This window comes from Rhinoraja longicauda, chromosome 3 (genome assembly GCF_053455715.1).
Source record: "Rhinoraja longicauda isolate Sanriku21f chromosome 3, sRhiLon1.1, whole genome shotgun sequence".
NCBI classification, from domain to species: domain Eukaryota; kingdom Metazoa; phylum Chordata; class Chondrichthyes; order Rajiformes; family Arhynchobatidae; genus Rhinoraja; species Rhinoraja longicauda.
The window spans coordinates 70,479,143-70,491,770 of record NC_135955.1 but is presented as its reverse complement, the minus strand read 5'-3'; the positions used below and the strand labels follow the sequence as shown (position 1 = coordinate 70,491,770).

General features: G+C 46.5%; 1 protein-coding gene across 1 annotated transcript in view; it reads left to right on the top strand.

The window, feature by feature from the left end:
• The window catches only part of wdr36 (WD repeat domain 36), a 97,718-nt gene that overhangs the window by 34,740 nt on the left and 50,350 nt on the right, over positions 1-12,628 (top strand). The window contains exons 8-10 of the mRNA XM_078397027.1: positions 1,028-1,203; positions 2,176-2,296; positions 2,537-2,602. Coding sequence (XP_078253153.1) covers positions 1,028-1,203; positions 2,176-2,296; positions 2,537-2,602 — 363 coding nt within the window. The remainder of the gene's footprint in view (positions 1-1,027; positions 1,204-2,175; positions 2,297-2,536; positions 2,603-12,628) is intronic.

Sequence of the window (12,628 nt, the reverse complement as noted above, 5' to 3'; positions counted from 1 at the left end):
TTCTTCAAGAGAATGTTCTGGAACAGCTTTGAGACATCCTGAACTCTGGTACTAGGAAGGCAGCACAATATCTTGCAATATCTGTGACCACAGAACCTCCTATCTGTCCCCCTAACTATAGAGTCTCCTATTCACTATAGCCCTTTCCTGCTGTTTATCAGATCCAGTGCCATGGACTTGGCTGCTGCTGCTGCTGCATGGTTCCCCCAACCCCCCATCCCGGCAATAATCTCCAAAAGGGTATGTGTTTTGGAGGCAAATTGTCGACAGGAGATTCTGACATTTGTTGCTTACTCCCTTTACCCTTCCTGGTGGTCACCAATCTACTTTCTGTCTGCACTTTGGAAATGACTGCTTCACTGTAGCTCTTAACTATGACTCTGTCTCCCTGACGAATCTTGAGGTTATTTAGCAAGCCATTTTATGAGCAGGGCTGATCACATCATGGTCTTGCCTCTGCATTCCTACCTACCTGAGGTAATCGTTTTCCTTATCAAGAATCTGTCTCAAAGAAGATTCTGTTCCAATTGCCTTTGAAGACGAGAACTCCAAAGACTAACCACCCTTTGAGAGAAAATATTTTGCCTCGCTCTGCCCTAAATGGACAAATTCAATTTCAGAGAATGATTCCCTAGTTTTAGATTCTCCCCACAAGAGGAAGCTCCAAAGGATCTTTAATTTTCTCTTGGTGAGTCATCTGAAAGGGTAAAGAATGCATGGTTTTATTATCTTGGTTTAAACATCAATTGTCAACTAAATGATTTACTGTTATTTAAGATAGTTGTATTCATATGTTTTTGAACAGATACTTGAAACTAATACGAATTAAACCAGCATTTGCAGTTCCTTCCTACTACATGATTTCAATTTATCATCACCTAATGAAATGTTCCCTCCGAATACAACTCCTTTATAAATCATGGAATGCCTGTATATAATAGCTAAGGGTTCTTGTAGGTTACTTTGCACATGTCAGCCATTAAAACTATCTTTGTACATCACAATGTTTTACATTTCACTTTTACAGATGGATTTCCGGTGATGGCAGTTGGCAGTCATGTGGGTCACATTGGCCTTTGGGATTTGGAGGAGAAGAAGCTGATTACCCAGATGCGAGAAACTCATACAACAGGTGTTGCAGGATTAACATTTGTTCATGGAGAACCACTTCTCATTACTACTGGTGAAGACAATGCAATTCGGGTAAAGTTCATGTGCTGTTATTGTCATCTGATTATTCCCTATATCATATCATATCATATATATACAGCCGGAAACAGGCCTTTTTCGGCCCACCAAGTCCGTGCCGCCCAGTGATCCCCGCACATTAACACTATCCTACACCCACTAGGGACAATTTTTACATTTACCCAGCCAATTAACCTACATACCTGTACGTCTTTGGAGTGTGGGAGGAAACCGAAGATCTCGGAGAAAACCCACGCAGGTCACGGGGAGAACGTACAAACTCCTTACAGTGCAGCACCCGTAGTCAGGATCGAACCTGAGTCTCCGGCAAAGTGTTTTCATAGAAAAAAAGTAAGACTCTCTAACTACATTAAACAATGATCTAACTGAATGGAATGGCTGAGGTTAAAATGACACTTCACTATTGTGGATCACAAAGCTCTCATCCTCTTTCTGTGTAAACATCTCATGTTTGAAGTATAATTTTGCAATCTGTTTATCTGCTCCTGACTGACTTACTGATGGTTCTGCCAATGATCAGTTGTGATTGCTGCAACATTATCTACTTAAGTTTGTACAGAATAAGCTGTGACAACCAAAGTTTTGGAAAGGGATGTAAGAAAGAAACATTTAATTGATTTCACGACGTCAGAGATAGTCCGAGTGAATTTGAGTGGATATTAGTGGTAAAGTTAATGAAATCACGAGTTCTGCATGGATGCAAGAGCCATCCCCGATGCAGTATCTATGTTCTCCATCGATGCTGCCTGACCCACTCAATTACTCCTGCACTTTGTCTTTGTAAAGCAGCATTTGTAGTTCTGTGTTTCTACCTATCTATGAATGCACTATTCAATCTTTAATAGCCAGCTGAACAGGAGAACCGGATAAGGCGGGATTACACTATTGTTGTGAAAACCGTAACGGAGACAATTTACCTTTTTATATAAAAATAAATACAATAAATGCTTTTTGGTTTGTGTTTAGGTCTGGATTTTTGATGCTCCAGGAGGTGGAGGTCGCCTTTTACGATGTCGTATGGGACATGGTGCACCACCAACCAAAATAAAATATCATGGATCTGACGGACAAAACATTCTTAGCGCAGGTAAGAATATATATTTTAGCATGTGTAATTGCTAGATTATTTGGAGTCTTCATTTTGTAGAACTAATCATTTCATTAGAATAAAATCACACTAATCTTCAAGTGTATGGTGCTTGTTCTGTTGTGTGGTAGTCTATCAGTAGATAGTAGTTTTTGCAAACGTTTGATTAATGTTTGTGCTCATTGCTTTTTAAAGTTTTGCATAGTTTCACAAATATCACCCATTTGTTTTTAAATATAGGACAAGATGGAACTTTGCAGTCATTTTCCACAATTCATGAAAGTTTTAATAAGAGTTTGGGTCATGGTGAGTATAGTTGTAAAATGCAATGAATATATTATGGGTATCTTTCATATGAATAAGTCTTTAAGGTTTTGCATGGTAGTCTGCTCTGGAAGTTTAGGTCACATGGGACCCAGGGAGAGTTAGGTAATTGGTTACATAATTGGCTTAATGGTAAGTAGCAGTAGCAGAAAGGTTGTTTATCGACTGACGGCCTGTGACTAGTGGTCCGCTTCAGGAGTTGGTGCTGGCTACATTGTTGTGTTATTTCTATCGCTGATTTGGATGTTAGTAAACTTGCAGATGTTACTAAAATAGGGGGCATTTTAGATAGTGAAGAAAAATATTAAGAATTACAATGGGATCTTGATTAGCTAGATAATTGGGTGTAGGAATGGCAAATGGAGTTTAGTAAGTGTAGGAGCCATTTATGTTTAGGCTAGCTACTGTTGGCATATTATATTATTTTGTCTAGATATATCTTGCTGTATTATTTTGGACACTTGGGGGCGGTCACTGGATGTACAGGGTGGTATATATATACATGTATACATACACACACGCACACGCACACATATATATTCTTTATATATATATGACTGGGAGTGGCCAGATACAGAGAGGGCGAGTATACAATTATTACCAGACCTGGACAGATCATCGACTGGAAAGACCTGAGACCAGACCCAGGGACAGAGCAGTCAGCTACGACTCGTATGCGAAATAAGTATGGCCTGGTATGTTCATCTCCTTGTTTATACAACTGTTTCAATAAACAACTAATTAAACTGGAAAAAACGACCGGAAGATCTGTTCTGTTGGGTTTGCGTAAGATCACTCCGACTCCCTGTGTAGTAATGGCAATTGGAAAAGAATTCATCGGAAAAGTTTGGAAGTTGCTATTACATTTTAAGTAAGTACTGGCTCTATGAGTGAGACTGGAGCTTGTGTATGAACTGGACGGAACAAGGATTGTTTTATTTCACAAGCCTGATGCCGAATCCCACAGACTGGACAAGGTCGCCGATTGTGCTAATGTGACTAACGGAGATTGAAAAAGCCAACACGCAGGGAAAGTGAGTACGTACAGCATTAAGCTTTATTGGAGAAGCTATATGTGATAAGCTGTATTGGAAAACGGCTGCTGTAATGGAGAATTGAGAACAAAGAAGTGACCTTGAGAATCGCACGATATCAGTAGTTTTGAATATTTGCGCAGCTACGACTTTTATGTCAACGCGTCTTAAACGGATAGTGTACAAGTATGTCTGTGGTCAGATCTGATGCTCAGTCACAAGATGGTGATGTTGAAAAGGAAAAGGGGGTTATTAAACACACTGCCAAGGGGTTGGAATCGCTCATTGAAAACTACCTGAAAAGGAAAAACGCAAGATGTAACCAAGCTATCAAGTTAATGGTAATGCTGAAAGAGCTCATGGAATCAAGGGAAAATATAAATTAAGTACAATCTAACATGATTCAATTAATCAAGCTTTGATGAAGTCAACAAAAATTATGAGGCATTGGTGAAGTTACCACTCCCTGAAGATGAACACAAAAAGCAAAATCAGTGGGTTCACAAACATTGGAAGCTTTTATCGGTTTTATTCAAGATGTAAAGGTGTGGTAGACAATAGGTGCAGGAGTAGGCCATTCGGCCCTTCGTGCCAGCACCGCCATTCAATGTGATCATGGCTGATCATTCTCAATCAGTACCCCGTTCCTGCCTTCTCCCCATACCCCCTGACTCCGCTATCCTTAAGAGCTCTATTTAGCTCTCTCTTGAAAGCATTCAGAGAACTGGCCTCCACTGCCTTCTGAGGCAGAGAATTCCACAGATTTACAGCTCTCTGACTGAAAAAGTTTTTCCTCATCTCTGTTCTAAATGGCCTACCCCTTATTCTTAAACTGTGGCCCCTGGTTCTGGACTCCCCCAACATTGGGAACATGTTTCCTACCTCTAATGTGTCCAACCCCTTAATAATCTTATATGTTTCAATAAGATCCCCTCTCATCCTTCTAAATTCCAATGTATACAAGCCTAGTCGCTCCAGTCTTTCAACATACGACAATCCTGCCATTCCGGGAATTAACCTAGTAAACCTACGCTGCACGCCCTCAATAGCAAGAATATCCTTCCTCAAATTTAGAGACCAAAACTGCACACAGTACTCCAGATGCGGTCTCATTAGGGCCCTGTACAACTGTAGAAGGACATCTTTGCTCCTACACTCGAAGACTCTTGTTATGAAGGCCAGCATCCCACTGGCTTTCTTCACTGCCTGCTGTACCTACATGCTTCCTTTCAGTGACTGATGCACTAGGACACCCAGATCTCATTGTACGTCCCCTTTTCCTAACTTGACACCATTCAGATAATAATCTGCCTTCCTATTCTTCCCACCAAAGTGGATAACCTCACACTTATCCACATTAAACTGCCATGCATCCGCCCACTCACACAACCTGTCCAAGTCACCCTGCAACCTCCTAGCATCTTCCTCACAGTCACACTGCCACCCAGCTTTGTGTCATCTGCAAATTTAAGGTTATCTGAGGTTGCTCAGCAAACTACGCACTCCATTGCTGGGAGTGCCATACAACAGAATGTTGAAAACTAAGATGACATTGGAATTGATGACAGTGTTTCAAATGTTTTTCAAGATTCAAGATTCAAGATAGCTTTATTTGTCATCCAATATTGGACGAAATTCAGTCACCCACAGTCCAACAATAAAAGCATTAAATAGGCATTAAAATTACACAACCCCAAAAACACACAAAAAAGAAACATCCATCAAAGAAACATCCATCACAGTGAGTCTCCTCCAGTCCTCTCCTCACTGTGATGGAAGGCCACAATGTCTTTCCCTTCTCCTGCTGTCCTCTCCCGCGGCCAGGTTGTTGTGGTTGGAGGCCGCGCCGGACGGTCCGCAGCGGGCCGAGCCTAAGGCGAGTCGCAGCCGCTCCTGCAGCCTCCGAAGACGGCCGGCTCCGCCGATGATAAGTCCGATCCGGGGCGGGCGAACACGCTGCTGCTGCCGCTGTTGCTGCACGTCGGGGCGGTCGTGGCTCCCGACATTGAAGCCCCCGCCCAGCAGAGAAACATCCCGCGGCATATTTTGGGCCGCGCCGGACGGTGAAATGTCCGCGCCCCAAGCCCCGCGATCCGGGGCGGGCGAACACGCTGCCGCTGCCGGAGCTCCCGATGTCGGCATCCACGCGGCCCGAGCCTAAGACGAGTCGCAGCCGCTCCCGCAGCCTCCGAGGACGGCCGGCTCCAGTGATGGTAAGTCCGATCCATGGGCTCTGCGAACCAGAGCCCTGGAGGCCGCCAGCTCCAGGAGTTGGGCCGATGGTAGGCCGCAGCAGGAACGGAGACACCACCCAGAAAACAAAGGTCGGGTCTCCGTTCGGAAGGGACACATATTTACAATTTTTACAGTTCCCCCCTCCCCCCCACATACACACACAGTACACAAACACAAAAACACGACATCACAACTACAATTAAGACAAAAAAACAACAAAAACACAAAGACAAATGGACCGCAGGTAAGCCGCAGCTGCTATGGCAGCGCCGCCATTTTGGATCTCATGGCCTCAAGTAGAGTCACAAATCTAGTTCTTCATCATGTGCGTCTTCAACGTTCTTTGCTCGCATGAAAGCTCGGGCAGATATGGCTGCTCTCATAGAACGGGTTGCCGCCCTGAAAGGCAACCATGAGATTGAGGCACAAGAAGAACAATTGGAAGAAGAAGAACAATTGAAAAGAGCAGAAGAACAGAAGACAATTGAAAATAGAGGTGGAACAGAAGAGAAGACAATTGAAAAGAGAGGAAGAACAGAAGAGAAGGCAATTGAAAATTAAAGAACAACTGAGAAGAAAGAAAGAACGGAACTAGATGCTGAACAGGCAGCAACCAATGCAAGAATCTACTTGAGGCCATGAGATCAAGAAGCAGCTCTGGAGTATCTGATGGGATAAACTCTTATTTGAGAAAAATAACTGCTCAAAAGGAAACATCAGCTAAATTAGATCCACATTGTAGCAGAATACTTGCCTGATCAAGTGCAATGAAGAAAGAATGTATTGATGGGAACTGAATTGTCCTCCCAGCAACAAGCTATTAGACCAAAACCATCAACTTCGGGACCATCTGCTAAAGCTCATGATAGGACCCATCTAACTCAACACTCTCTTCAAAGGCAAAATGTAAAGACTCATGAGCAAAAGGGTGTGCAGGGGCATGTTCGCACTACCCCCCCCCCCCCCCCGTACCGAATGATGGAAACTAAGTCGATATCCGTAACCTAATACAGAAGCAAAATGATATCACTGTTCTTCTGGCTCAATAAAATCTTTCTTCTACCCGACCACCAAGAGACATTCCTGTTTATGATGGTGATCCATTGCAGTATGAAGTTTTCATCACGGCATTTGAGAAAGGAGTGGAAAGAAAGACTAATGATAACAGTGACCGCTTACATTTTCTAGAGCAATATATGTCAAGCAAAAGACTTAGTCCACAGCTGCCAACACTTCACCCCGGGGCTATCAAAGAGCAAAAAATCTGCTTAAAGAGCATTTTGGTAATGAACATAAGATTGCCACTGCATTTATGGTCAAAGCATTTGCCTGGTCAGTGATCAGATCAGAAGATGTGAAAGCATTGCAAGCATTCTCACTGTTCCTTAGAGGTTGTATCAATGCAATGGAAGATCTCTCCTATATGGAGGAAATGAATGTCGCTTCTAATATGAAGACTATCCTAAAACTGCCTTACAAGCTCAGAGACAGGTGGAGGGATAAGGCATGTGAGCTACAGGGGCAGCTTGAATTGAGCTAGATTTTCTGACCTGGTAGACCATGGAGAAGCAACTTTTTGGAAATATCCAGGATGCTAAGCCAGTTGCAACTGTCAAAGCTCTACTTTTGCTCAGGCAAGAGAAAGGCAGCAACTAAGAGGAAACAGTTTTGCAACAACTGGAATACCTGTAGAGGCACAGGTGCAAGAAAATCTGACAACAAATGGAATGAAAAGAGATGTATCTACCACCAAGCCTCAGACGCCAGCAAAAGTGGCTATGGTACTGTTTCATATCTAAGACTGGAAAACGATAGCAAACAAGTGCATGTTGCAATCATAATGGGAAAATCCAGAGTGCACCATTAAAACAAATGATAATTCCCAGAATGGAGCTTACAGCTGCAGTCCTAGCTGTCAGAGTTGACACAATGCTGGGAAGAGAATTACAGCTTCAACTGGACAAATCCATCTTCTGGACCGATAGCACAACAGTGCTTAAGTACATCAACAACAAAACCAAATGCTTTCAAACATCTGTAGCAAACAGGATCTCTTTTGTAAGGGATGCTACTGAGGTATCACAATGCAGATATGTTAGCACAAAGGAAAATCCTGTAGATGAAGCCTCTAGAGGACAAACAGCAAATTGCTTCTTAAGCTGTAAAAGATGGATCAACGGACCAGAGTTTATCTGTAAGCCAGACAGAGAATGGCCAAAACTTCATTTGGAATCTGCAATCTCTGTTAATGATCTAGAAATCAAGCAAAACATCACTGAACGTCATTGTCAAAAATCTATTGAAACCCACAAACTCTCTGATCACCTATTTCTCATCATGGAGGAATCTGAAGACTGCTGTAGCTTGGTTTCTTAAAGTAAAGACAACACGCTTGCAGCTGACTCGAAGGAGAAAGGAGATTCAGACTGCTGCGAGTACCTTTGAAAAGAATCCTGGCAAACTAAGGGAAAGGGTTGAAAGGGTGATGCAAGTCCACAAAGCAACACTCTGCGGACAATGTTTATGTCCTGAAGATCTTTTCCAAGCAGAAAACGCAATAATCTCTTTATTAATAATAATATATTCCTTTATTTGGTGGTGGGGTTGGGGCAGGAGAAGCAGAAGCAGTGGGTAGTGACTGTGACCCAAGTGCTGTGGGAGGGGAGGTGGGGCAACGTACTGGACGTGCAGACAAGGGGGGCTGCAGCAGGGGTGACTGGACCGGGGGAGGGGTAGGTGACTGATCGAACCTGTTGAAGAAAAGGTTCAGATCGTTCACCCACTTCTGGCCCTCCACGGCCCGGGAGTCTGGTTCCTTGTACCCAGAGATGGTTTTGAGGCCTCTCCAGACTCCACTGATGTTGTTCCTCTGCAGCTGGTCCTCCATATTCTTCCTGTAGCTGTTCTTCCCCTCTCTGATCTCCCTCTTCAGCTCCTTTTGCACAGTCTTCAGCTCCTCATTTCCTGACTTAAAGGCCCTCTTTTTCTTCTTAAGGAGATCCTTTATGTCAGGGTTGACCCAGGGTTTGTTGTTGGAGAAACACCGTACAGTCCTGGTGGGTACACAGAAGTTCTCCACACAGATGTAAATACAGTTCATGATGCACTGGGTTAGACCGTCAATGTCCTCCCCATGGGGATCACAGAGTTCCCTCCACACACTTGTTTCGAAACAGTCTCTCAGAGCCTCCTCCATCTCCTCAGACCATCCTCTAACTGTGCGGGTCACCGCTGGTTGCCTGTGCGCGAGAGGTTTGTACACAGGCTGGAGATGGATCATGTTGTGGTCAGATCTCCCCGGGGGGGGGGGGGAGGGGTGCTGAGTTATATGCCTCCTTGTGTTGGCATAAAATAAGTCCAGTATTTTGTTGTCTCTGGTGCGGCAGGTGACGTACTGGGTGAACGTGGGCAGAGTGGATGATGGGGGTTCGTGGTTGAAGTCCCCGGAGATTAGAAAGAGGGCATGTGGGTGCTGTGTTTGCAACCTGCTCACAGCTGAGTGCAGTACATCACAGGCCGTGTCGCCATTAGCAGAGGGGGGAATATATGTTGCTATCACAACAACATGTGAGAATTCCCTTGGTAACATAGAAACATAGACATAGAAACATAGAAAATAGGTGCAGGAGTAGGCCATTCGGCCCTTCGAGCCTGATTCAATATGATCATGGCTGATCATTCAGCTCAGTAGCCTGTACCTGCCTTCTCTCCATACCCCCTGATCCCTTTAGCAAAAAGGGCCACATCTAACTCCCTCTTAAATATAGCCAATGAACTGGCCTCAACTACCTTCTGTGGCAGAGAATTCCACAGACTCACCACTCTGTGTGAAGAAATGTTTTCTCATCTCGGTCCTAAAAGACTTCCCCCTTATCCTTAAGCTGTGACCCCTGGTTCTGGACTCCCCCAACATCGGGAACAATCTTCCCGCATCTAGCCTCTCCAACCCCTTAAGAATTTTATATGTTTCTATAAGATCCCCCCTCAGTCTTCTAAATTCCAGCGAGTACAAGCCCAGTCTATCTAGTCTTTCCTCATATGTAAGTCCCGCCATCCCAGGGATCAATCTGGTGGACCTTCTCTGTACTCCCTCTAAGGCAAGAACGTCTTTCCTCAGGTTAGGAGACCAAAACTGCACACAATACTCCAGGTGCGGTCTCACCAAGGCCCTGTACAACTGCAGCAGAACCTCCCTGCTCCTAAACTCAAATCCTCTTGCTATGAATGCCAACATACCATTCGCTTTCTTCACTGCCTGCTGCACCTGGTAGATAGTAAGGCCTCATGCTAACAGCTAACAGCTCGATGACCCTGCAGCAGCAGAGCTGCTCTTTAGCAGTGATGTGCCCAGGGTTACACCATCTATCATTTACAAACACAGCCAGCCTTCCTCCTTTTCTCTTACCACTCTCCACTGTTCTGTCCACCCGCCTCGGGTGAAAACCGTCCATTGAGGCATTCGTGTCCGGAGTTAACGTGTTCAGCCAGGTCTCTGTAAGCAGCATGATGCTGCACTCCCGATATTCCCTCTGGTGCCGGATCAACGCCGCCAACTCGTCCATCTTGTTGGGGAGAGATCTTACATTTCCCATAACGATGGATGGGAGCACTGGTCTGTAACGTCTCCTCCCGACTCGGCGCTGAATTCCAGCACGGCACCCTCTTCTCCTCCTCAGCTCACAGGGGATGTCGGGTCTCTCCTGAGGCAGCACCGCTGGGTTACGGAGCGCTAACAGCTGCTCCCTCGTGTGAACAATAGGGCCCTGGCTGCGCGCGGGATCTCCGGACACGGTAGGTAAAACAAATAATGCAAAAACGGCTTTGTCTCCCTACCATGCTAAAGTTACACAAAACTAATACACAAAACTAATACACAAGAATAGTGAGAGAAATAACTTAACTAACTACTAAGAAAGAGAAAAAAACGCTCACCAGTGAGCAGGAGCTGCTGCAAAGGCTGCTGCACAGGGAGGCGCCATCTTGCAACATGGCCGAGCGTGAGGACGAGGAGGAGAACGGCCGCCTTCTTTCTGAAGTCGCGACGGGGCCGTCGGTGGAAGCGGCCCTAGTCGACGACGCCATCGGTGGAAGCGGCCGCTGAAGGAAGAAGAAAAGAAGCTGCCCGCTGGGGCTTCTGTTGCGGTAATGGGTGGGATCGGGGACTCGAGGACGCCGTGGGTTGAAGGGACGGAAGGGAAGGATCAGTGGACTGTCAGTCCGACCATCTCCCTCCTGCTCGGTGTCCCCCGGGTGTGGGGGAGTGGGGAGAGACGAGAGACAAGATCTGAGTTTTAGTAATAGACTAGACAAAGTGGACCCGTTGGGCCCATTCCTCGTAGAGGGGGCAGAGGGAAGGGGAGAGGGTGTCAGTGAGTGAGCCCTTGAACCAAAGCCTCTCCTGTATTGGTGTAGCACCTTGAACCCTTCACTCAAGCCCCCTTACCCCCCCCTTCCCCCCACTGACCCACTCCATCCCCCCTACCCCACCCCCCCAGCCCTGCCTCCACCCCCTCCCCTATTCCCCCCTCCCTCTCCTCTCACCTCCACCCTCCCCTCTCCCCACCCCCACTCCCTGCACGCACCCCACTCTCCCTCCCACCCCAACCTCCTCTCCTCCCCACCCCCACTCTCCCCTCCTCCCCACCCTGCCCTCCTCCTCAGCCCTACTCTTCCCCCACCCCCCACTCTCTCCATCCCCACCCTCCTCCCCCACCCCCCACTCTCTCCTCCCCCACCCCCCCACTCTCTCCTCCCCCACCCCCCCACTCTCTCCTCCCCATCCCCCTTTTCCCCCCACCCCCACTCTCTCCTACCCCACCCCCTCACCCCCCACTTTTCCCTGTTCCCCACTCCCACTGTCCTCCCCCACCCCCACTCTCTTCTCCACCCCCTCCCCCGCCCCCACCCCCAATGTACCCCTTCCCCCCCGCACCTTCTTCCCAACCACACTCTTCCCCATCCACACCCCTCCTCCCTACCCCAGCCTGCCCTCCCCAGCCCCACTATCCCCCCCCACCCCCACTCTCTCCCCCCACCCCCTTCCCCTCACTCTCTCCTCCCCCACCCACTCCTCCCCCACCCCTGCTCTCACTCTACCCCACCCCCCCTTTCCCCACCATCCCCCCTTTCCCCCTCCCACTCTCTCCTCCCCCCACCCCCTCCTTCCCCACTCTCTCCTCTCCCCTCCTGCCCCCATCCTCCCCTCCACCCACTCGATGGAAGCGACCCTCGTCGACGACGCCAACGGTGGAAGTGGCCGCTGAAGGAGGAGGAGAAGAAGCTGCCCGTTTGGGCTTCTGTTTTTTACTAAAATAATTAATTTAATCTTTCAAGTAAAATATACCCTCTGCCTACTCGTTTAACTTGTTTGTATCTCTTTGCAGATTTTTTACATCCTCCTCACATTTTGCTTTCTTAACTCGTTTTAGTTTAAAAAAACACCCTCCATAGATGTAAAATTGAATATACAACACTCATTCCTTTCCATAAAGTCATTAATGTAGATCGTAAATATGGGATTTACAGAGTCCCCTGCATTGTGACATCCCATGTGTCAACCAGCTGGGAAGCAACTCTCATAAAACATAAAAACTAGTTTGAATGGGTGATCTACAGTTGGTTGTCTCAGTGGGCGGAAGGGCCTGTATCCATGTTGTATCTCTCAGCTAAAATAAGCTTTTGGGAGGGAATTCCAGCTAAATTAAAACCTGCCAGTAACGGAAGTTGGAAATGCCACAAA